This window comes from Gastrolobium bilobum, unplaced genomic scaffold, assembly GCF_033153095.1.
Source record: "Gastrolobium bilobum isolate Gb01-03AN ecotype WA unplaced genomic scaffold, APGP_CSIRO_Gbil_v1 utg13672, whole genome shotgun sequence".
Classification (NCBI taxonomy): Eukaryota; Viridiplantae; Streptophyta; class Magnoliopsida; order Fabales; family Fabaceae; genus Gastrolobium; species Gastrolobium bilobum.
The window spans coordinates 14,979-38,691 of NW_026895521.1; the positions used below are offsets into that span (position 1 = coordinate 14,979).

The 23,713-nt window shown below is 35.3% G+C and overlaps 1 protein-coding gene across 1 annotated transcript; it reads right to left on the reverse strand.

Annotated features, from left to right (window-relative positions):
- Nucleotides 1-6,625: 6,625 nt before the first annotated feature.
- LOC133315092 (uncharacterized) lies at nt 6,626-22,717 on the reverse strand. Its single transcript, XM_061516659.1, has 13 exons — nt 21,612-22,717; nt 20,398-21,127; nt 18,831-19,317; nt 18,483-18,634; nt 15,100-18,399; nt 14,772-14,984; nt 14,296-14,499; nt 13,962-14,165; nt 11,869-12,027; nt 10,888-11,238; nt 9,188-9,623; nt 8,959-9,055; nt 6,626-7,111 (listed from the first exon to the last, which is right to left on the reverse strand). Exons 1-13 carry the CDS (start codon nt 22,715-22,717, stop codon nt 6,910-6,912), a joined length of 7,641 nt encoding a protein of 2,546 aa, XP_061372643.1. The 3' UTR covers nt 6,626-6,909.
- Nucleotides 22,718-23,713: the final 996 nt, after the last annotated feature.

Here is a 23,713-nt window from a genome sequence, read left to right on the forward strand (position 1 = left end):
GGTATAAGGCACGTTTAGTTGCCAAGGGATATACCCAAACTGAAGGTGTTGATTACATGGAGACCTTCTCACCAGTAGCTCAAATGACCACAGTGCGTATTCTTCTTAGCATTGCTGCCTCAAAAGGTTGGTACTTAATGCAACTGGATGTAAATAATGCTTTTTTACATGGAGACCTTAATGAAAAAGTCTACATGGATCTTCCCAATGGATTTGCTAAATCTTTTCCTCCCAAAGTATGCAAACTTCAGAAGTCACTCTACGGGCTTAAGCAAGCAAGCCGTCAGTGGAACTCGAAGATGTCATGTACCTTGATTGACCTGGGTTATAAGCAATCTGTTGCTGATCATTCTCTTTTTATCAAAAGCAACAACTCATCCTTCACAGCTTTATTAGTCTATGTGGATGACATTGTTCTTTCTGGAAACGACTTGGATGAAATTAATCATGTCAAAACATCTCTGGATTCCAAGTTTAAAATAAAAGACTTGGGGAACCTTCGATTTTTTCTTGGTTTGGAGGTTGCTCGATCTGCTCAAGGAATAGTGCTAAATCAAAGAAAATATGCCCTTGAATTACTGTCTGATAGTGGACTACTCAGTTGTAAGCCAGCTACCACCCCAATGGAGCCTTCTCAAAAACTTCGAAAAGCTGATAATTCTTCTAATCTTCTTCCAGATGCAGCAGAATATCGCAGGCTGGTTGGTCGATTGCTATACCTCACTACCACCAGACCTGACTTATCATTTGCAGTACACAAACTGAGTCAATTTGTTTCATCACCTTCTACTTTGCATATGGCAGCCGCACATCGTGTCTTGAGATATATCAAGTCATCTCCAGCACAAGGTCTTTTCTTTCCATCTGACAATACATTGCAATTATCAGGATTCACAGATAGCGATTGGGCATGTTTCCCAGACACAAGGCATTCAGTTTCAGGATTATGCATTTTTCTGGGCACTTCTTTGGTATCATGGAGATCAAAGAAGCAGAATACAGTCTCCAGATCTTCAGCAGAAGCTAAATATCGAGCCCTTGCTTCGATGTCCTGTGAAATACAATGGCTGAAATTCTTATTACAAGACTTTCACATCCCTGTTTCTAAACCTGCATCCATTTTCTGTGATAATATCTCAGCCATATACTTGGCTAAGAATCCTGCCTTCTATGAGCGCTCCAAGCATATAGAGATTGATTGCCATATCACTAGAGAACGCATCATTGATGGTACTATACATCTGCTCCCCATTCAATCTTTATCTCAGCTGCTAGCTGATGTCTTCACAAAACCCATGCATCCTTCTCAGTTTCATCTTCTTATTGGCAAGCTTGGTCTACAAAACATTCTTAGTGCAACTTGTGGGGGGATATTGGAGTCCATTATAGAAGAAGCCACGTCATCTCCACTTATATGAAGTAGCTTCTTATAGATTAGACAGTTAAAGTAGTTATGAATACTGTTAGTTAGTTACTCTTTCTGTACCTTCAATTGTAGTTTGTATATAAGCTTCTGTACCTATCAGAAATACATAAGTTTGAGTTTTCTCTTCTCCTTTCAAGAATATGGAGATCATAATTATTTCTCCTTATTTGATTACCTGTTTGTAATAAGCAATGTGGCGAAGAGGCTCCATGGTTCCGGACTTTATACTTGTCGTCTCCTTTGTGATTGCCAATGTGAGAAATGAGATTAGAAATTTACTATTGCTTTTTACTTCTCAAAAAGAAATTGTAATTTGTAATATAAATAATTAATAACTGATGCAATCTTATATTATTTATATTAATTAAAAAGATTAATTTATTCCTAAATCATCCTCGAATCTACTGCCTTTCAAATATGAAAGGAATTTGCAGCACCTATATAAAAGTAATATTATTTATATTTTATTTTTCTTATATTTACTTTACATTATGCTTTAATTAAAATAAAAAAATAAAAAATTCACATTCTAATATATACTTTTATTTCTCAAACACATAAAAGTAATTTATTTATTTTGTATAAACATCTTTTCTTTGTTAAAAAAAATTTATATGTACAATCGCAATTATTCAAAACGAGGTATGGTGGAACGAAGGCATTATCAAATTGAAACGTTCAAGTAGGATGCTTCACAAAATTTAGTGTGGATCATTGACATAAAAGAGAAAAAGGAGGAAAGAGAATGAATACTATTACTTTTATATTTCTAGTATATATTTCTAAATGCTTGTTGTACACAAGATATCACACTAGGAACATTTTAGGTTGACTTGATATGCATAAGAATGTTTAAGACTTCAAAACTATAATTTTTCCACATTAAAGAACGAACATACAGAGGTAAAGGAAACCATCGAAATTTACAGTGACGGTGTTGAGTTAAAGATGAGAAAACCGAAAGAATACTTAGCTTAAAGGAGTAACCCTCAACATGCATATCTAGTTTGTGTATTGTGGATACACATACGGAGACCAAAACTCGTAAGGTCGTACGAAGATCAACTTGGCTTCCGCATTTGATATGCCATTCGTCATTGATCGCGATTGTGTGGTGGGTGGAAATCGAAATTCACCGATTCCCACAAACAGCACCAAATGTTCTGGAGGGAACATTAATATATGGTAAAGGGGCTCAAGAACCTCTCTCTTCCTTTGCTATAGAGAGATATAGATGAAGTGCATTAGAAGTTAGAGAAGTGGTGCACATAATAGGTGGTTATATGTAGTGGAGGGAAGTTGAGAAAAAGTAGGAGAGTGAAGTGCTTCATGTCGTGGGGATAAAATGGGGACCATTTAATTGGTCCATTTAATTGACCTGGCTTGGTTTGACCTGTTTTAAAAATAATACAAGCTTGAGTTCATCAAAAAGCTTGTTTAGAAATCAGGCCATAAGCTAATTTTAGCAAGTTTGGCCTCTAAGCTTCCAAGTCTGGCTCATATTTTTTAATAAATAATATTTTAGCTTATTTTTAATAAGGGTGTTCGCGGTCTGGATTGGATAGGTTTTGGAAGCAAAAATCATCTGATCCAATTCCTTTGATTTGATCATGTAATCATCTATTCGGTTTGAATTTTTTTTCAAATCCGATCTGATCCAATCCAATTTTTTTCGGTTTGGATTGGATTGATTTTCGGTTTTTTCAAAATCCTAGAAACCCTTATAAATACTACCACTTAAGTCATCAGCCTCCAAGGTCAATAAATAGAAGAGGTAAGCTCAGATCTGAAAAGGTTCCAACTAGGGGTGTAAATGGGCTGGGCTGGGCTGGGCTTTGCTTTAAATAGGTCAGGCCTGTGTAACAAATATTGGGTATGGCCTGGCCTATTGGCCCGTGTAGGCCCAAAATTACAAGTCTGGTCTGGCCTATCTTTTAAAAATAGAAGTCTTGGCCTAGGCCTGTTTAAGTTTATTAAACATTCAACAATTAAAAGAATAACTAAACTAATATTATTTTATTATTCAAAATTATTAAAATAATAATTTTATTTAATATATTTTAAATAAATAATATGATATAGGCCGGCCTGTAGGCTTATAGGCCAGACTTGTACAAAAAAGCCTAGGTATTTTCTAAATAGGTATTTTTAAAAGCCTAGGCCTGTTCTATTTTACTATTTACAATAGGACAAGCCTGGCCTAATATAGGCTAGGTCGTAGGCCCCTGTAGGCCGGCCTAGCCCATTTACACCCCTAGTTCCAACATACTTCCCCTTCTCCCTCGAGAAATAGCTTAGAAGGTTTACCATAGAGCAAAGAGATCTATTTGAGCTAGAGAAATCTATTCGTGTTATGATGCAGAAGAGAACGGTACGTGAGTTCGTGCTGTGACACAGAGGAGATCAATTCCTGAAGGCAGTGGCGGACCCAGGAAATTTTATTTCTGTCCACACACTTAGTGGTGGGGTTTGCCTCCAAAAAAATATATTAAAAATAAAAGAATATAAAAAAACAAAAAATTCAACTTAACATAAAAAAAAATAGTAATCAAGAATAACTAAATTATTATAATAAAACAATTATCTTTTATACACATGAAAATATATGAGACCCGTATAAGATTATGTGAAAATATGAAAGAAAAATAAAATTTAAATTTAATATACTTTTATATGTGTGTATTTTACCTTATAATACGATGAAAAAAATTATATCCATTAATACATTGGAGGGGAGGGGAACTATTCCATTTTTCTTTGGGCAGTATACGGATACAGAGACAGTTTTTTTTTTATATATATTGGGTTTGAGACGAATAAAAGCCTTGTGGTCGAACTTGGGAGAAGGCATATTATGAAACTCTTCCTATGTAAAACAATTTTTTATTTTTTTTCAAAAATTCATGTACGCACTTGCGGACATGTGCGTGTGACTGGGTCCGCCAGTGGCTGAAGGGGAATCACACGCAAGGTGATTCTACGGAGATCTGCACGTCAAGAGGTAAATACGAGACGAGGATGATTCCATAAACATACCAATGTACTAGGTCTTAAATCGCTTCCGCATAAATCTAATAGTTCTTACATAAACTACCAACTTGGTTAAAAACAAAAAAAAAAAATATGAGAAAAAACATCATCACCAAGGGCCTAGAATGCTCCCATTCTAATAAAAGCTTTAGCTACTTCAGCATGATCAATTGGTCTGTCTAGCATAGGTCGAGTCTGATCACGAAATTGGTATTGTATGCCACCAAGGTCTTTGGTAGGTTTCCTCAAAGAATAAATTCCGATAGAAATCATTAAAGAGAGCACAAAGACTTTGATCATTTCCAATCCATGTTCCAATAGCATCTTTAACCTCCATTTATTTTTATGTACACAATGAATTATTGTTGAGTTTAATAAAATTGGGTATTATGATCCCCATCATTGATTCACTTGCTTTTATATTTTTGAAACTACAAAAGTTCTTAGGAGAGAATTGAGTCAAGCTCTTGTAGAAAAAAAATTTCTAGATGGTACATCAATAGGATCAATACATATATGACATATAAAACACCACACGCAAAAATAATTCCAGAATAAATAAATAAATCTGAAGACACATTCTGAGAACAGGTTTGCGGGCCACCTATATTCCCTTAAGCAGTAAGAACAATTGTATTCGCCTCATTTTTCTACTATGTCCATTATATCATTGATCACATGGTGATCATGGCCAGTGCTTTGAACAACACTAAAGGATAAGAGACAATATTGGATTGGTCTACATGTGAATTTTCCACACTGTATATATATGTAATGTGCTCATGGTTGGTTGACTAGAGATGTTGTTGGGCATTTAGTAAAATAGTTTTTATAAATAATCATGAAATTTTAATTGTATTAATAAGTGCTTCAATTATGATGATTAATAATAAAAATTTTAGCAATGGTATATTACGGTTTTATTAATCAAAATTAAATACTCATTCTAAAAGGCACGCACGAGAAGTTCTCCAAAAACAAATAATTTTTTAGATAAAAATAAATAAATAAGATAACTTCCTATATAAGAGGTCAGCAAACCACAAACACTTAAAAAAAGACAACTTAAAAAAATATTAAGAGTGATTATATAGAAATGAAATGTTTGTGCTTTTTCTAGTTCCAGATTAATAGAGGTTAAAGAATAATTCTAAATAATAAACTGCCGAATGTCCACCAAAATATTTATGAAACGTATCCTGGATGCTTCCGATTTGTTTCAAATTTCTACACTATCCTCTTTCAAATCTCCACTATCCTCTTTCAAATCTCCACCTGCTTCTTCATGAAACAATAATAGTTTACAAAGTGTTATATTTGCGTCAACACGATTGACAATGTTCAAAGACTGGTGCAGAGAATAATTAATATTTTGATAAAAATATTTTTTTTTTAAATTAAATTTATTTAATATCAAAAGAAAACCTTAATGTAAGGGTTCGTGTTGTTACCATATAATTTAGAAATCATAAATTCGATTCATATAATTAGCCTTTTATAAAAATAAGATAAAACTATCTATTATATACCTTTACTGGACCTCAGCTCATAGACGAAGCTTAATGGTACCTGGCTACAAGAATAATATATTAATTTAGTAGTATAAAGCCACAACTACTAAAAAAAATTAATGAATGAAAGGTCGTGTCGTGACTCTATGCCATGACTCCTCTAAGATGTCCTGAAAATTTGTAAGGCAGAATTCTTCAATATATTTTTTCAATTAAAAATTAACAAAATATTAGAAATAAATATGTACATGATGTAAACAATAATCTAACGATTTAATTTTCATATAAACTTGTTTTATTATATTTTATTTTTAAAAAAAGTAAAAATGGAGAGTAAACCATGACTGTTTATTTTATGTTACAATATTAAAAAAAAATCAACTTGTATCAAATGGGTAAAATTAAATATCTCTTCACGTGTGTAAAATTAAGATGATTACTAATGAGAATTTTATTAACGGTATATTACAGTTTTCTTAATTAAAATTCAATGCACATATTTTTAATAGAAATTGAAAGCATATTAACATTTCTTTATGGGAAAAACCTGAGTTTTGCAAAGTTATGGGCATATATATCGACAAATTAGCAACGTCGTCAACTTCTATAAACGAATCAAATCCAGTAGGTCGTGCAGATGAACTTGCAGGCACTACTCGATTGGCAAATTTTATACATTTTTTGTTAAATTACATTGTTACTTTGACACTAACAAGTAGATTTCTAAGATACAAAAAAAATTCGGTTTATTATCTCTCATATTGTAGGAAATAATTTTATCTCCTACACACACATCAAAATATGTGGAGCCCATATTTTCTTTTTGCTCTCTTTTCTTCATATGGCTTCACAAACCCCACTACACACTTTTACATGTGTATATGAGATAATTTTATCACCTATAAGAAAAATCAAACCCATAAAAAAAATTACTATAAACACTCAGTCTCTTAGTAAACTTCTTTCCCATTGAAATAAGCCAGATCTCTCTAAATCTAGAGGGGATAAACAAGCCGACTCTAATTTCTTTCCACCAAGCACATTTGAGACAATCACTAATAAAGTCAGGCAAGCATGAAATTCCTCCATCTTCTGTAAATCAGTGAGCTCCAATGAATGATCCTTCCAAGGCTGGTAAAAGGACCTAAACAACGAATAGGTCAAATATGATTAGTTTTGAAGCATAGAAGAATACCAAAAATCCAACCAGACTTCGATTGTAATAGCAGTAAAATATACATTTTCCAGTTCATTTGAGTATCTTATGTAAAATATTCAAATTCACCTACAGCTAATTTGATGCTAGTGAACTTATTATGGAATCAATGTTGCCAAATTTCACTCAAGATGTTGATAATCAAAACTCAAATGCAAATGGATGATTTTGTTAATAAATGTTCCTAATTATAGGGGTGCTGTCAAAGAAGCCAGCTTGACACCAGGCGTATAATTTGAGCCTGACCCCTTTATAGCTCCCGTATAGTTTTGAATATGTTGGACGTGACTCGGGAATTATAAAAACTTAAGTAAGGAATTATGTTTTCCTTGTTTAAGATAATAACTACAGACCACGTAAGGATGAGTGATGAACCCTTAGTTCATCAGGTTTTTGAGCATGAATTAGTATAAATTTGTGTGATTAAATGGATGAAAAAGAGGTCAATGTCTTATAAATTCCTAAATACAAGTTCTGGAAGTTGTATTGAAAATTTACATTGTTCTTGTAGGGAATTGAAGCTCAAAGAAGCAAAAGAGAGAAGGAAGAAGATTCTGAAAATTGGAAAATTCTAAGTGTTGGGCGCTAAAACGCCCAAAACTGAGCGTTTTAGCGCCCTGCTGCACAAAAGATGCTGGTGCTGAACATTAAAACGGCCAAAACTGGGCGTTTTAGCGCCCAAGACAGTTAAAAGCAGTTGGGCATCCGTCAAGGTTGAGCGCTAAAACGTCCAGAAATGAGAGTTTTAGCGCCCATGTCAATTTTCAGTTGTAATTTGTAAATTATAAAAGGACAAGGGGCCTTCATACTCTGGGATACTATCATCAGATTCAACTCTCTCATATCCATTCTCTGATATTCTGACTTTTCCCATCACACTAGGAGAAGGGAGATCAGGTCAGATCTTTCATAGATCTGATCTGACTCCTCATTTTCTCTGACTTTCCAAATTCTTAGGACTTAGTATTGTAATAGTTAGTATACTTTCATGTAATTGTACTTGAAGATTGAAGACTCAACTATCATGACAATGGAGTTTGATCTTTCTTCTTCTTCTCTTGTTATTATTTGTATTATGTCTGAGTAGAGTCCTTTGTAGTCTGATTCAATGGAACTCAAGTTTGAATTTATGAATGGTTAATTAAATGTTTTGTTTATCTATTATGTGATTGTATGAAGTTGTCTTGATTAATTCTTCATGTTGAGGAATAGTGTAGAACAGACATGTTTACATTGTTTCTCTATTTTTGACAACTTCATCATCAGTGTTCTAGTAGTCAAGGGATTGATGCTAGGATTCTGATGTGATCTTAAGACCTTAGTAATTAATGTATGTATTAAGAAAGGAATCACCAAGGGATTGGGGTTTCTGATTAATGTGTCTATCAGGGTAGTAAGGGATTACATCTTGAGATGATAAGAAAAAGGTTGATCAACATCACATAGTAGATAATTCATAATGGAAATTAGTTCATCTATAAATTCATGTTTGAGGGAAAATGACATTTGACTACTTGTTTAAATTATAAGTAAATTTTATTTGTTTTATCAAATCTTAATTTTTTATGCGATTCAACTTTATTTCTGGTGACAAGAAATCAAGCAATCAATGATCTTTTGGTTGATTCAACTCAAATACATATGGTTAGTTGGTGCTTGACACAAATCCTCGTGGGAACGATCTTTGCTCATCATTTTATTACTTGTTCGACTAGTACACTTGTTAGATTCGCAACAATGAGAAAGGTTAAGAAATTAGAAGACTGAAAAATTACCATCTCCAAGCCGGATTAGCTTCGGGAGGGCACCGTACCCTTGAACTGTGTGATGATATGAAGGTAACGTAGCCTTGCAATAAATCAGTTTTGTCAACTACATAATGAAGTAAAAACAGTAAACATCTAGCCAAAAACAAGAGTGCCGGTACAAATATCTAACTGAAGATCAACCCTGACCACCACAATTGCACCCAACAAACCATATTAAATGTATAAAGTAGCATACCTGCAAAATTCGAGGCACCAAAAATTAGGAGAGAGAGAGCAGATACAACTGATGGTAACACTTCGTGATTTATACCAAGAAGCAGTTGGAGATAGAAAATTGTAGAAGCCAGTAACTCTTCACAACCAATTTTAATATCATGTCTTTGTCCGGAGGTATTTTCAACATGCACCAGTAAAGAATTCAGGGATTCTAAATTATGAACTTCTGCAAATCCAGAATCCATATCACCGGATTTCTGATGGATCTTCCCCATGATTACTGATGCTGTTAACCAGCGTAGAAATTTTGACACTAATGAGTTCTTTTGAGAGTCTTCCCCAAAATTATTAGTGAAAAAGATGTCAGACTCATTGGACCTCTGCCTTTGCGAAGACTCTGACTGTAAGGCAGTTGTAATTGCCCAGATAAGAAAACTTTGAAGCCTTTCCTGATTCTGTATACATTTAAGTGTAGTTATTCACATGCAAGACCCACTTGGTATAAAACTAATACATACACAAAAAAATCAAAATAATTAACTCATGCAAGTGCGTATTTTGGAGTGTGCGTGTTACGACATGGTACAAGCTGTTATGGGATGATTCAAGATTAAGGTGTCATTGAAGTCATTGTTAGGAGGATGTTGACGACTTGCAACAGTAACCAACTAACTAGGGAAGTTAGCGTGACTGATGTAGGAGTTAGAAGAAAGGCTGCTTAGTAATATAGATGTAGGATGTGTAAAAAGTAAAAACCATGTAGTATAAATAAAAAGCTGCAAGCTGAGAAAAGGAATGAATCATTTTAAAATTTTCTTCCTTTATTTGATTTTCTCTTCCATTTTACTGAGAGTTCTCAGTTACATTCGTAACAGTGGTGCTTTGCATGGCGAACAATTGGATGAGCCACCTAGATGAAAGCACCACCATTAAGTATGTAACTACAAACTCTCGGTAAAACGGAAGAGAGGAAGAAAACTTCAAAATGATTCGTTCATTTTCTTGCGTCTAAGTCCTACATCAGTTAAGCTAATAACTTCCCTGGTTGATTGGTTACTGTTGCAATGTCCTCAACATCTTCCTAACAACGACTTCAATGACAGTTTAATCTTGAATCATCCCGTAACAGCTTGCACCATCTCGTTGGGAGTGTGTGTGGTCATTGAATGATACGTTCTACCCACTCATTTGCCAAAATCAATGATTAAAAGCGTTCAGATAAAAATATACAGAAGTTTTGGCTTAATCAGAATTAGAGCTGTAGCCTGATAAATACAAATTTCTCTTAAGGAAAAAACGCTTAATATTCTGAAGTGAGAAAAACCACAACAAACAAGTCGACAATATTTTCAAAAGTAACGCTTTCACAATAGCATGATAAAGTAAATTAGATTATTATATACAGTGCAAGGTATAATCATACCTAAACATATAACATCTGCGCAAATTTATATTCTATGAAGTATGAACAGTGAATTTCATTTACTATTTTCATCTTAGGTATCATTATCACAAGAAATAACCAACACACTATGAAAACCAATTGCATTTCTGCACAGCTAAAATCTAATAAAAATATTAAAATATATAACAAACCAATATTGATGGATCTTAATCATGTCTTCACAAATAATTTATAAAATATATTTAAGTAGGGTAATTTATAATCAAGTGTTTCAGGATAAAAAATAAATAAATGATGGGGATTGAAGAAAATACCATTAAAAAAATGGAGACAGGAGGAGCATTCATAAGAATGGCTTCAAGAGCAAACTCCGAAGTAATGCTATTCGTTGCTTGATTACATGTGCTGCCAGCCTGGTATATCTGATATAACCCCTCAAATGATAGGGTAAAATGTGGCTGATATATTTTCCTTTTTTGAGATAATTTCAACATCGATGCTATCATTTGTAGAAAAGGATTAACTAGTCCCGCAGTTTCATTTGCCAATGTTACATCATGGAGTAAGAAATTAAATAGGTTAGATGAAAGCATCATGAGCTGCTCAAGGCCATAATTTTGCAACCACTTGGAGATGCTTCCGGATGAAATAACATCATTAACAATCTGAATAATAAAGGCTAGGGGTACTCAGTGATAAAGAATAAAAAAACTGAAAGTTAAAAAATAAAAAAAATAAAAAAAGGACAACTGTTTTTTTAAAGTATAAACTGTTAGAATATGTCAATAGCTAATCAGTCAATATATTTTATTTCCAGTAAAAGGAATAAAAAGAAGACAGCTTTGACTAACAATTTTAGGGGATAACTTTTGTGGTATTGAAGTTAAACCAAGCAAATATATATCTGATAAGAGCTAAATGACCAAGTATGCGAAAGAAGTTAGGATGGAGTTTCATGGTCAGTCTTAGGTCCCAAATACAGTTCAACAAGCACAAAAGACAAGTAAATTATTGTTTTACGATTTGAATTTTGAACTTCCTCCTTTTCAGAAAAGCTTAAATTATCAAAGAATCAAATTGCCACATACCCTCTTCAACACCATGCTCAATGAACAAGCTTGCTCAAAAATATGCACGCTTACAAGTCATAAATTTAGCAACCCCCAACACATTCAAAGAAAATCGGGAAAACATTAACACATAAAACCGGAGAAACAAAATAAAGGTGCAAGTAGGGAAGAGCGAAGGAGGACCTCAAACAGGAACTGCAAACTGAATGAGAATTAAGCACTTACCTTCAAGATTACCAACACATGCTTCAAGAAAAATCTATTTTCATCTCCATTAAGCCTCTCTTTAGTAACTGAGACAAGAGACGAAAACCATGAAAATAGAGAACAATGTTTCACTAAATGACGAGCAATCTTATGCAATTTGACAGACTTCTTTATAACCTGCGGAGAAAATAAGATAGCCTTACGATTATATTGGTAGAAAGATACTCAAAGGATTAGAGTTACAGTTAGAAATGATACATAGGAAAAAAGCATATTTCATCAAACAGCATAAATCTCAAACCATATAAATTCACAAGTGCTAACAATCAAGTTCATATCACTTTTTCACTGTTCTTTCAGGTAGGCAAGTCACACTCAGAGGCATCAATCAGGTTTTAGACCAAGCTGTCCGTGTGGATAATCGTTTTTTAAAGGAGAAGTGACTATTAGATCCAAGCACGACTTTTTACCAGCTGTCACAGCAATGAAACATTCAAGCTAATAATAGAAACTATAAATAATAGTTCTCATGCTTCAACTAACTGGTAGTTTCTAAGTATAAAAGTTAGGTCCATCAAGGCAACAATAGAAACACATTTAACTAAGAAATTCTAGCTACAAAGTTCCAATTAATCTAGCAGCCAACTTTTTATGAAATAAGCAAACATTTAATCAGATCACCAAGTATATTTATAACACCCCAAATGTATATTATGTACAGTGTTGACATGTAAATTAGTTAAAACACGACTTTTTACCAGCTGTCACACAAAATTTATTGATCAATTATTAATAATATTCTCCTTAAACAATCTCATAATTACCCATTGTAAACTCATTCTCAGCCAGCAAAATTTGTAAAATTAATAGGTAAGAAAGTCTGTTGGACTCAACAAATTTTTGTTTGGTTGCAGGGGACCCGGGGGATAGGAGGAGGTAAAAGAAAATATTATGAGAGAAAGAAAAAAAAGGTTACAAAAAACAAGTGTAGGATAAGATATTCTCCCAGGAAAGCCGCAAAGTAACAAAAAACAAATAATCATTTCTCTATTCCTTTTGCATAACTATTAGGAAAGATTCTGTATAGAAGATCATGGATCAAACACCAAAGAGAGGCCAGACAAACAGACCTGCCTCATACATATCAGATCAAATGGCTCAGAAGAGTTTTTGAAGATACAAGCATTTCGCCCTCTCGCCAAATAGACCAAGGAGCAGCATAATGTCCAAATGAAAGAATAGACAATGTGATTCAGGTATGCCCTCTCATGTCAATACCCAATAAGCTTGAAAGGTGGACAGTGGACAAGCTAGAAATTAATTACTACCTAGTGCTATAAACTCACAAGTACCTTGCAGGTTCACAAACCTAAAAACTTCTCTTTCCCAAATATTTTTTGGATAAACCACAGGTATCCTCCAATGGAGGCAATCCTGATCGGGGCGAGTCTAGGATTAAAGCTTTAAACCCCTCCCATTCGTCACTTGTTTTTGTTTCTGAGACTAGAAACCATCAATTTTTACACTGTCCAGTCGCTTGATAACTGAGTACTCCGTCTACAACGAATTTTGTGATGCATCCATATAGATTGGAAGAGTATCTCATTTTTTTGGCAGAAGGTATAGCTGTTTAGAGGTTTAAGAAGTAAAAAGTTCATGGCTCTTTGGCAGTGTGCAATGCATTCTGCTACTTGATGCTGATGGTTAGAGAAGACTGCTAGAATCATCAAAACATAATTTTTTATGCTGCCTCAGTGCCTCTGCTATGGGATGAAATATTTAACTTTAATAATTCAAAAATTAGTATATAACTTATAATGCAAAACGTAAATTTAGACCTATATTAGTGTTGTAAATTGTACAATTTATGACACTCGATTCAATTCAATCCAACAATTCAAAAAATTGGCATTCTGATTCATGATTCAATCACAATTTGAAAACCAAGTTAAAAGATGAATAGATGAAGCTGGGAAGAAACACAATCTTGGTAATTTTCATCAAATCATACCAAAAGATGAAGATATACTAGTCCAACACTAAAAGTTAAAGCAATATGATAGACCGAAAGGTGGGGTGGGCTGGGGGGAACTTTAAGAATGTGTCATTACCTCAATAATGAGGTCCTTTGACTCAACATCTGAAAGAGGACAGACATAAAAGCTCATTAGACTCTCAAGGATAGAGTTCCTGATATATATCATGGCATCATCATCCGTGTTAAGCCCAGAATATACTAGCCGAAGCATCCAAAGCCTTTCTGCTTTAAAATTGACAGATGTACTCCAAAAAAAGTTATCAAACAGGGGTATAGCCTACACAATTGAAGTAAATGGAACATAAAACAGAGTTATTCTTCATCACGAAGCAAAAGATTTTATGTAAATCAGGAAAAAAAAAAGTCAACAGATTGTGAAAGAAAATTTCAAGACCATAGATATATACCCTCATATTCAACTTAGAAGAGTGTATCAACAATGTACTTATAGCTGCATAATGATCATGTGACGAGTCTAACAATACACAAGATGCCTCTGCAGCAAAAAGAGCAATAACTGATGGAATTCTTTGCCATGGCTCTTCTACACTATTTTGAACAGAATTTAATAGAAGCCGAAGTCCCACAACATCCTTCTTCTTTGGGCATTTCTGTAAGGCATTAAGATTGTTAATTAACCACAATCTTTCAACAAGGAATATATGCGTACACACACATACAAATTTTCCACCAAGTCAAATCAGATTATTCCATAAGTAGCTTTTTGCACACAAGAAAGGGGGGAAAAAAGTGTCAATCAAATACGAATAAATAAATTACTAACTCAATCTTAAAACACAAAAAAATAAATCTGGGATTACCAAAATGAAATGTTATATGATGATAAGAAAGCAATATGCATAAACTGAAACTGATTACCAACCTCTACTGCATTCTTAAATTTATCAAGAGTACCATAAGCTAATCTTCTTATCCCCTGATCAGGCGAAGACATTCCAACAAATGCAATTGCAAGCAACCCTGACCCAGCAAACTCCACAGGCTCTATATACGCCTTTGATAGGCTATGAATTGAGAAACGCAAGATAAATACAGGATCATAACATTCTCTAACTTCAACTTGGGAAGAAAGCATCTGTAAAGGAGGGACTTTAAATAGTTAGTTAAAATTATGACAAAAACTAAAACTGGTACAAAACTATAAACAGGAAACATTGCTTAAGGTAGGTAACTTAAACACATGGCTCAACCTTTTTCCTGACAATATCTGGTTCAATCTTATTTACAGATGGTAGCCTATCAGAGATACTTCTGTCATAGGGAAAATAAAGAACGGTTGACACACATATGTCAGGGTCAATTGGAAAGTTATCTTTATGTTGGCTTCGGGACCATTCTTCAATTACTTCTGAATCAAACTCAACATTCCGAGACCATGATCCACTTTTGGACTCAATTTCTTGCATCAGATTGTATATCATGAAATCAATCGGACTGACTGTTGCCCCATAAGAATGACATAGTAGTGCATGCAGTTCTTTTAAATTTATGCCAACATCGTTTCCAGAATCTAAACCAGTTTGACAAGCCTTTGTCCACAAGAGTATCCAAAGCAATTTAAAAATTTCCAATGGTCCCCTAGAGAGCTCAGTTGTTTGCTCTTTATGCTTCTCATCATTTTCATAATGGTCGAGAGAAGGAATGACAAGACATTTCAGAATGCTGGATACAGGCTTCAAAAAGGAACCCGCTGGTTTGCGCACTGAATGGAGAGTGGGGGCAAACTGAGAGTGAGCAAGTAACAACCGAAGATGTAAATCATATGTTTGCTTACCCTCATTAAGCTGAGTTAATATAACTTGGAGGGTTTCTATTGTTGTAGGATCACCAAACCTATATAGAAGAGCAGATCTGAATAATTGCTCAAGGAAAGGAACAGATTGCAAATGAATAAGATCACTTTGCATCTCAACAGCCAATTCAAGAATACTTTTTAACACAAAGACTTCCAAGTGATTATATAGCAATGAAATGTTTGTGCCTTTTCCAGTTCCAGATTCATCAGAGGCAACAGAAAATTTCTTAACAATAAACTGCCAAATTTCCACCAAAATGTTTATGAAATGAATCCTGGATGCCACCAGTTTGTTTTGCATTTCTACAGCAACCTCTTTCAAATCCCCACCTGTTTCTTTATGGAACAACAATATTTTACAAAGTGATATCTTTGCAACAACACGATTGATGATGTTCAAAGACTGGTGCAGAGAATACCTATCAATAGCTTGACTATCACAGTCCATCAGCTCATCAAGAGAAACATATTTCGTGCAAATGGATTTAAACAGATTTAGTTGCTTCTTCACTTTCATTGAATCTCCATTAAGAGTAAAGTGATACTGCAACATATGAATTGATTTTCCAAGAAGACTACAATCAATAAGACAGAGAAGTTGTTGCATAGATGACGGAAAGAATTCTCCATAATCTTCCTCAAATATGTCTTTTGACAAAAAGCTCTTCCACTGACTAAAACCTTTTAAAAGAATCTTTGAATAAAAGTAAGGTAAACGTTTAAAATATTTGTGATTCTGCTCCCCAAGTCTCTCAGAAATTAAGCTCAAGTATGACAAAGCGGCTGGTAAAAGCAGCATAAACTGATCTTCTGAAAGAGTAAGATCAAAGGCATGTCCCATCATACCAAAATCATGATGTAAACTTCCATTCACTATACCCAAAAATAAATGTCCAAAGATTGATGAATGCAGAGAGCTCAGTTCAGTGAGAATATGCAAGAATTTAGCCTTTGTCGCATTGATCTTGAATATACAATGAGAAAGCACTTTCACTGGGGTAATCATTATAATTTTCCTCATGACCAACAGCAAAGGATGAAAAGCTTCTTGTTGCATATGTTTCTGCTTATACACAGCATTGACAGCTTCAAGCAAGCACCTATCAGCACAATCTATTTCAAAACTTATTGAAAAGGCAACTACTTCACAGTAGATCTGCTCAAAAATATCAGCTTTCATATTCTTTTCACCAATCTCCCAAAATAAATCATACGGTACCCTGTTTCCAGTTGGCTGCTGAAAATAAATGGACAAAGCGCTGAAAGCATCAGCAGCTAAGGAACATCCAACAGATAAAGAGGATTTCTTAGTTGGCAAATCATCCAACTCAACTCTACCAAACATCCAATCTACTAATTCAAGGAGCTGAAAAGGGGATACGAAACGAAACAAAGCGCGGAAAGCATACAATGTTGGTAGGAGAGGCATCATATCTTTAGCACACAAGCACAGTTCAAATCTATCTCTGATATCCTGAAACAGCTTCTGTTGAAGGCCTTTAAAAGCCTTCACAAAATTATTAGCAACATATCGAGCTTTTGATGCACAAAGGTGAGTACCACATAAAGACCACATGTAGTCTAGAGTCATTGTCAATATATTTAAAACTGGATTACCAAATTTGTGGAACCCTTCTCTGGATAGTAAATTTAGCATGCTGAAGTCGTTCCCTATATTGTCATTTGCAAAGTTCTGACCATTTCCCAAAGAAAAGGATAATGACATCAAAACAGAAGGATGACAAAAAATGGTTTTAATCACTTCTTGAATTTTGTGGCTTGAAGAACCAAAAGCAGAGTTTACAGACCAGTCAGAAGCACTTTCTGGAACCAATAATTTAGCTAATAAGTTCCTTACAAGAATGACACAGAAATTCAAAAGTTGTTCAATTTCAGCTAATGGTTTAATTTCATAACATAACTGAATCTGATGAGTCCAGAACAACACACATCGCAGGTTGAGAAGGAGGGCGCAATCACTTACGGACTCAGATAATTTATGCAGCAAAAGCTCTTGTATTTTAGATAGCTTTGAAACACAAGGGCCATTCATACACATCATTACAGCAAATATCACATGAAAAGGTGCCTGTTTTAGAAAGATACTAAATGCAGCAGCATCACCTTCAGAAGCATCTAAAAGTTGGTTACAAGTTAGGGAGTCTGGATACAATGTAAGATCAGAAGTTCCAACAGGAACAGCATTTTGACTATCACTACCAAGATCTGATACGGCCATATCCAAACCAGCATAAAACATTATAGGCCACAGCCTAGATGCATGGAGAAGAATGCTATGATCAAGAAAAAATACTGATGATAAGAGCGAGAAAGGAACTCCAAGTAAGTCACATGAAATGATGACACGTGATGGCTGATCCATCAATATTTTATCAGTACCTTCCATTATAAGGGAGGATATGAAAGCTATGGTTGTTTCAGCCATCTCATGACGAGCCCCACTACTTACTTTATTTACATCACCAAGTGCACTCCCCAAAGAACCATCAGAAGGGCCAGATTCTTCATTTATAGAGAAGAGGCAACAATTTTGTTTGTGTGATATGCTCTGCACAAAGTCCAACAAATTCTTCAGTGGCTTCCACCCATGAAAGACTTCATCGTATTCATAGCTGCCACCAAGTCTCTCGGTCAAGTCTGCATTAACTAAAGCAGATAACAATTCAGCACCGACCTATCAGAAGAACAGATCTAACATTAGATGTGCACCATCTGCAAGCAGACTTAAGCAAAAATGTCCAATTATGTATTTTGTACCTGTGTTTGCAAGAGATACTTGACTGTATTGCAAGTATACAATAATACCATTGATTTTTTAGGCAACGAGCAGGTTCCTGATTTAGGTCGGATCACCTTTAGACACTTCTCCAGCACACATATGATAAAAGGACTAAAATCAGGTGATAAATCTGCAATGAAAAGCACTAGATCAGCAATAAAGAGCTGTAACTTTCCCCAAAATTTTGGCAACACCAGATAGTAACATTTCCCAAGACATGCCATGACACAGGACCATTACTGGATATTATGACCATAAAAAAATCAGCATATGATATAAGTGACTTTAGAGTTAGACCATGTATGCAAAGAAATTACCTTTACCACCTTCCGAACAATGGACATAATTCTTAAGCATATTCCAATATTTAACTAAATTATTCCCAAGTGTAGAAATAGCATCGCACAAGAATGATATGACAAATGAAGTCAAACTCTGTAATACATCCACCTCCAAGATATTGACGGGGTATTTTTTTCTGTTATAACCAGGTAAAAATAAAAGCCATGCTTCTATCTCATGAAGGTTCCTGTCAAAGGCACCAGTACTGAACATAGCTGCCATGGCCAACCTGTATGCATAATCTCTTGTCTCATTGATTTGCGAAAACATTAACAATTTAATGAATGACTGTAGGTATTTGTACAACATGGGTGGAGTTCTTATAGGAATTTCATTGTTTGGACCCCATTCAATGTATTCCACAAGCAAAGCCAACAATGAGACCTGCAGATGACTTGTTAACTCTAATGGTTTTCTGAGAAGAAACTTGAAAGATTCAAACGAATTATCCAAAGTGAAAGGCATAGTGCGCTGCACAAGAAAAACAGAAAACAAATATATAAGATAACTTCATACATATTAGCATTATTTAGACAAATATATATATATATATGTATCTATGTATGTATTTCTAAAAAAATAAAGTAACTATTACACCAAACTTCCTTTCTTTCACTAGTTAGGATGGTTCAGCAAGATGCTGACCCACTAGTTAGGGAGACATTCTTAGGTGCAACAAGTGCATTTCACACAACAGCTCCACATTTAATTGTTCTGTCGCATGTCCTTATCTGACTAATCTGGTGTATTGCACTGAGCACTTATTAGAATTCCTCATATAAAATGAATAAAAAGACAATGGGGTGTTTCATAAAATGACTGTAGAATTAAAGTTGTGGGGGTAAACACAACTCCTTAATGACATTTTCTAGTCAACAAATAAAAACTAAATTATAAATCATGCCCAGTTTTAAACACTATGTTTACAGCATTATGCTGTTTTGGTCTGAATCAAATTACAGTATGGCCAAACACCACGAAGATGTAAGTGAAAGCTTCAAGTTCTAATCAGATATTAAATTCAAAAAAATGATGAACCAAGAAAGGTTATAATATAGTGAGTAATATAGAGGTTCGGAAACCAAAAAAAAAAAAAAAAAACACAAACATAAAAACTGAATGTCTGGAATAGAGAGAATCGCCGGAAATGGAGGTGGAAGCTGATCACCAGTCACCAAAAGTTGAAGCTGGCCTCTGGTCTGCTCAGAAACAAGAGAGAATGGTGGACACAGAGAGAGTATAGAGGTTGACACATCAGATGAAAGATGGATTAAAAAGACCACTCAACCTTTAAAATTTGACAGCTTGGACTTTAAATGGAGGGTAAAAACAGAAACATGCACTCCTTCCCTGCAGCATTATGGCACTGCATGTAGCAGATTGTTGCCGCTATCCGCTACAGTTGCGGTATAGCATGCACATGCACATACACAGATATATATATATATATATATATTGATCTCAGGACATTTTCCATTACATAACAGACTTCACAGTAGTAGTGTCTCGCAAAGGATTGAATAAAACATGATTTTTAAGAATTGTACATACACGATAATATCTGAGAGCATCAAGCAGTTTGGACAGTAAGTATGATTCTGCATCCTTCAGGGTGCAAATAGCCATGGAACAAAGGTCCACACCCCAAATTTCCCCAATGCTATTCATGAAGTCCTCCACATCATCCAATGCATCTACTCTAAGCGCACTGTCAACTGTTCCACTGTTGTCAGTCAAATCAATATCTGGAGCAGAACTTATCCCACCAACAACTATATCTATGTCACTCTCAGAAGTATCCATTTTTAACTTCTTTCTACTATTGGTGCTATGTTCTTGATGACATGAATTTCTCTTCAAACTTGAGGTACGGACTTCTGAACAAGCATCTGAAGAGGAAAGTAAATTTAATAAAACCTGCAGATCAGGAAGAAAAGCTTGAACATAATTCTGAATTTCTTGCTTGATAGACATCATATGTTGCATGAATGGATTGCTGGAACTAGAATTAAGGTTCAAACAACCAAAAAGATAGTCCAGCAATTTGAGTAACTCCAGAAGAAGCCTTAGAGTACCATGTTTCACATAAGGTTCAGCGTGATGCAATCCCTTATTAAACATTGACCTGCTGAATGGACGGGGAAACAAGCACTTCATGATATCGTGCAAATCCATATTGTCAAATGAATGTGTATCATTTGATCGAGAGTTGATGAATTCCTTGGAAACACCATTGCCCACTGATAAAACCAAATGAGCTGCCAAAGATATCGCAGAAATCCTGCAAATAAATCAGTCACCAACCATACAAGAGGAATGGAGAAAAGAAAAACATACATATATGAGATATAGTAGCAACACACTCTTTGACACTCTATTGTCAATACTCTCTATTTACCTTAATAATAGAGAGTGGAACCAGGTCATTTAGGTGGATGCTAGCATGAGTTTTCACTCAATAATAGAGAGAGCATTAAAAAAGGGAAAAAAAAAAATTAGCCCTCATGCAGTTCATATCCCACCAACTTAAATTATAACACATGGACTTACATGGTATCAGAAATGAAGTTGTTGTCAAGAAAATAGGTGTAAACGCAGTTAGTTTAATCCATGTCTTGTAATTAAGTGGTGTAGATTTACCCCAGGAGGACAAAAAATGTATCCGTTGAAAAGTGAGTGTCAAAGTGTGGGTTGCTAGCATTACTCATATATAAATTTAATGAATACAAGACCCAAAAACAAAAAAGCATATAAACAATTCTGACCATGAAGATGATTTATAATTCTCAATGTTGTAGGGAAACTCTTTCAAATACGACAAACCAAAAGAAGGTCTGGCATTAACAATAGCCAAAAGCAAATCTCTATGATATTGAACCTCAGTTGCCCGTAGCTTCTTCATGAGCCCCATGATTCTCTTCGGATTACCCCTTAACGGAGTTGGACGCCTTTTCAAATCAGGCATCAATCCATTGCTTGGATCAGTACAAACCCTAACAAGAACATCACACGCCAACTCAGCAGCATCACCACCACCTTCCCTTCCACAAACATCAACCAACTGTTCCAACGTCACACTCCCAAACAGAACACTCCTCAGCCCTGGCGGCACCAACGACTCTTCAACCAGAACCCTATCCCTCAACGTGGACAACACAAACACTAAAGTCTCATCATCATCTCTCCACAACCCGCGAAGAACACCAGAATACATCTCCTTCTGCTGCAGAACCCAACGCAACAAACCAGGCCTGCCAACCTCCAAAAACGACATTGCGAATCCAACAAACGACTTCCTCAGCAAAACCTCACTCCTTTTTCTCTCGCTGTTTGAATTCGAATTCGAGTTCCTCCTCCTCTTATCTCCCGCGAGCCTGACGAATTCGCCGAGCTTGAAATCGAAGCTCTTCGCAACCTCAGAGGCCAAACTCGCACTGCGCCTCACAATCGAAGCGACGAGCAAAAGCGCACTCTTCTGCCGTTTCGATTCCTTGCTATTCAATTCCTTGTACACGTCGCTTAAGTGTTCTGCAATAATCAACCTCGCGAACTTATCCAAATCCTTAACACTCTTCCCCTCGTGGTGACTCAGAATGGTGGAAATCAAATCGAATATGTAATACATTCCTTGCTTCCCTTGCCTCAGCTTCCATGCTTCTTGTAACTCGGAACACTTCGGGGAACCGCGAATGTACTCGCGGAGCACTTCGCCTCCGTCTTCGCCCTTTAACAACTTCACGAACTCTTTTGCGGCGTCGGAGCATAGCTTTATCTCAATCGAGGTTATTCTATGCAGCAATTCTTTCAGTTTTGCTTCGTGGTTAACCTTTACTTGGAAGTTTAAAACAGCGCCGTCCCCGCCGCCGTCCATGGACACCGTAGCTGCCTGAACCTTCGGCGGATGTAGGAGCGACGCGTAGCCTTCGATTCACAGTTAGTGTGTCTCGCGCAGAAACAAGGTTAGGGGTTTAGGTTAAACCTTGTGCAAACGGCGTTCTTTTATTAGATTTATTTTTAAATGAAAACGGTTCAGACACACACTACAGGTCGCGGGTTCCGTTAGATTACAAAAGCGGTCCAGATGCTTGTAAATCGAAATCATCCATGTATGTCCTCGAGATTAGTATCTATGTTAATTTTGTTGAGATATTCAAATATTAGTTGATAATCAGTTAAATGAATATTATATAAGTGAAAGGATCTATAAATTAAATGTTTTAAGATTTTTGGTTGAAATATAATATTAGATTCACTTGGTATAATTGGGCTAACTGAATTTATAGTAAGGGTCGCCTGTCAATTGTCATGGACTCCCTTAGCCTGTCTGACTCTGGTTGGGGTACTCACAGAAACTGTTGTCAAGAGAGAGCATACTAATGTGAGGTTGCCTTAAAATTTTGGGTTCAAACTCACTTGCTATGGTTAGTGTTGCTTATCTCATTAGTGGTTAATATATAGTGTTGGACCCACTTACTAAGAATAAGTATAACTTAACTTATTGACGGTGGTCCTGTGTCATGAACTCCCCATTAACTCATTGATCATGTTCTTTATTATGTTGCTTTTGAAGAGACTAATTCCTTTTTGACTAGAAAGGATGCTTATGATGATCATGTTGTGGAAAATTTGGCCTACATCCTTTTGGGTGATAAGAAAAGTGAAGAAGAGGTCAACAAAAGAAATAAAGTCACAAGGCGAAAACCCATCCCAACATCAAAAAGAAGGACAAGAATTCACAAAGAAATGAAGATGACACTATTGGAGATGTTTTAAAAAGGGTTTGGTTAGCAAAATACTCCATGTGGTAGCTAAGTCTCCTAAACTCCATACTTGCTTGCATATGACATCATATTATATATCATTATTA

Bases quoted from the DNA above. Each gene is read 5' to 3' on its own strand.
- LOC133315092 (XM_061516659.1), bottom strand. From the start codon at position 22,717: ATGGACGGCGGCGGGGACGGCGCTGTTTTAAACTTCCAAGTAAAGGTT. The intron at 19,318-20,397 runs GTATGTACAATT...TTTCTTGTGCAG, and splicing joins ATGCTCTCAGATATTATCGT to CGCACTATGCCTTTCACTTT. The intron at 14,500-14,771 runs GTTGGTAATCAG...AATGCCTTACAG, and splicing joins AATTTAAGAATGCAGTAGAG to AAATGCCCAAAGAAGAAGGA.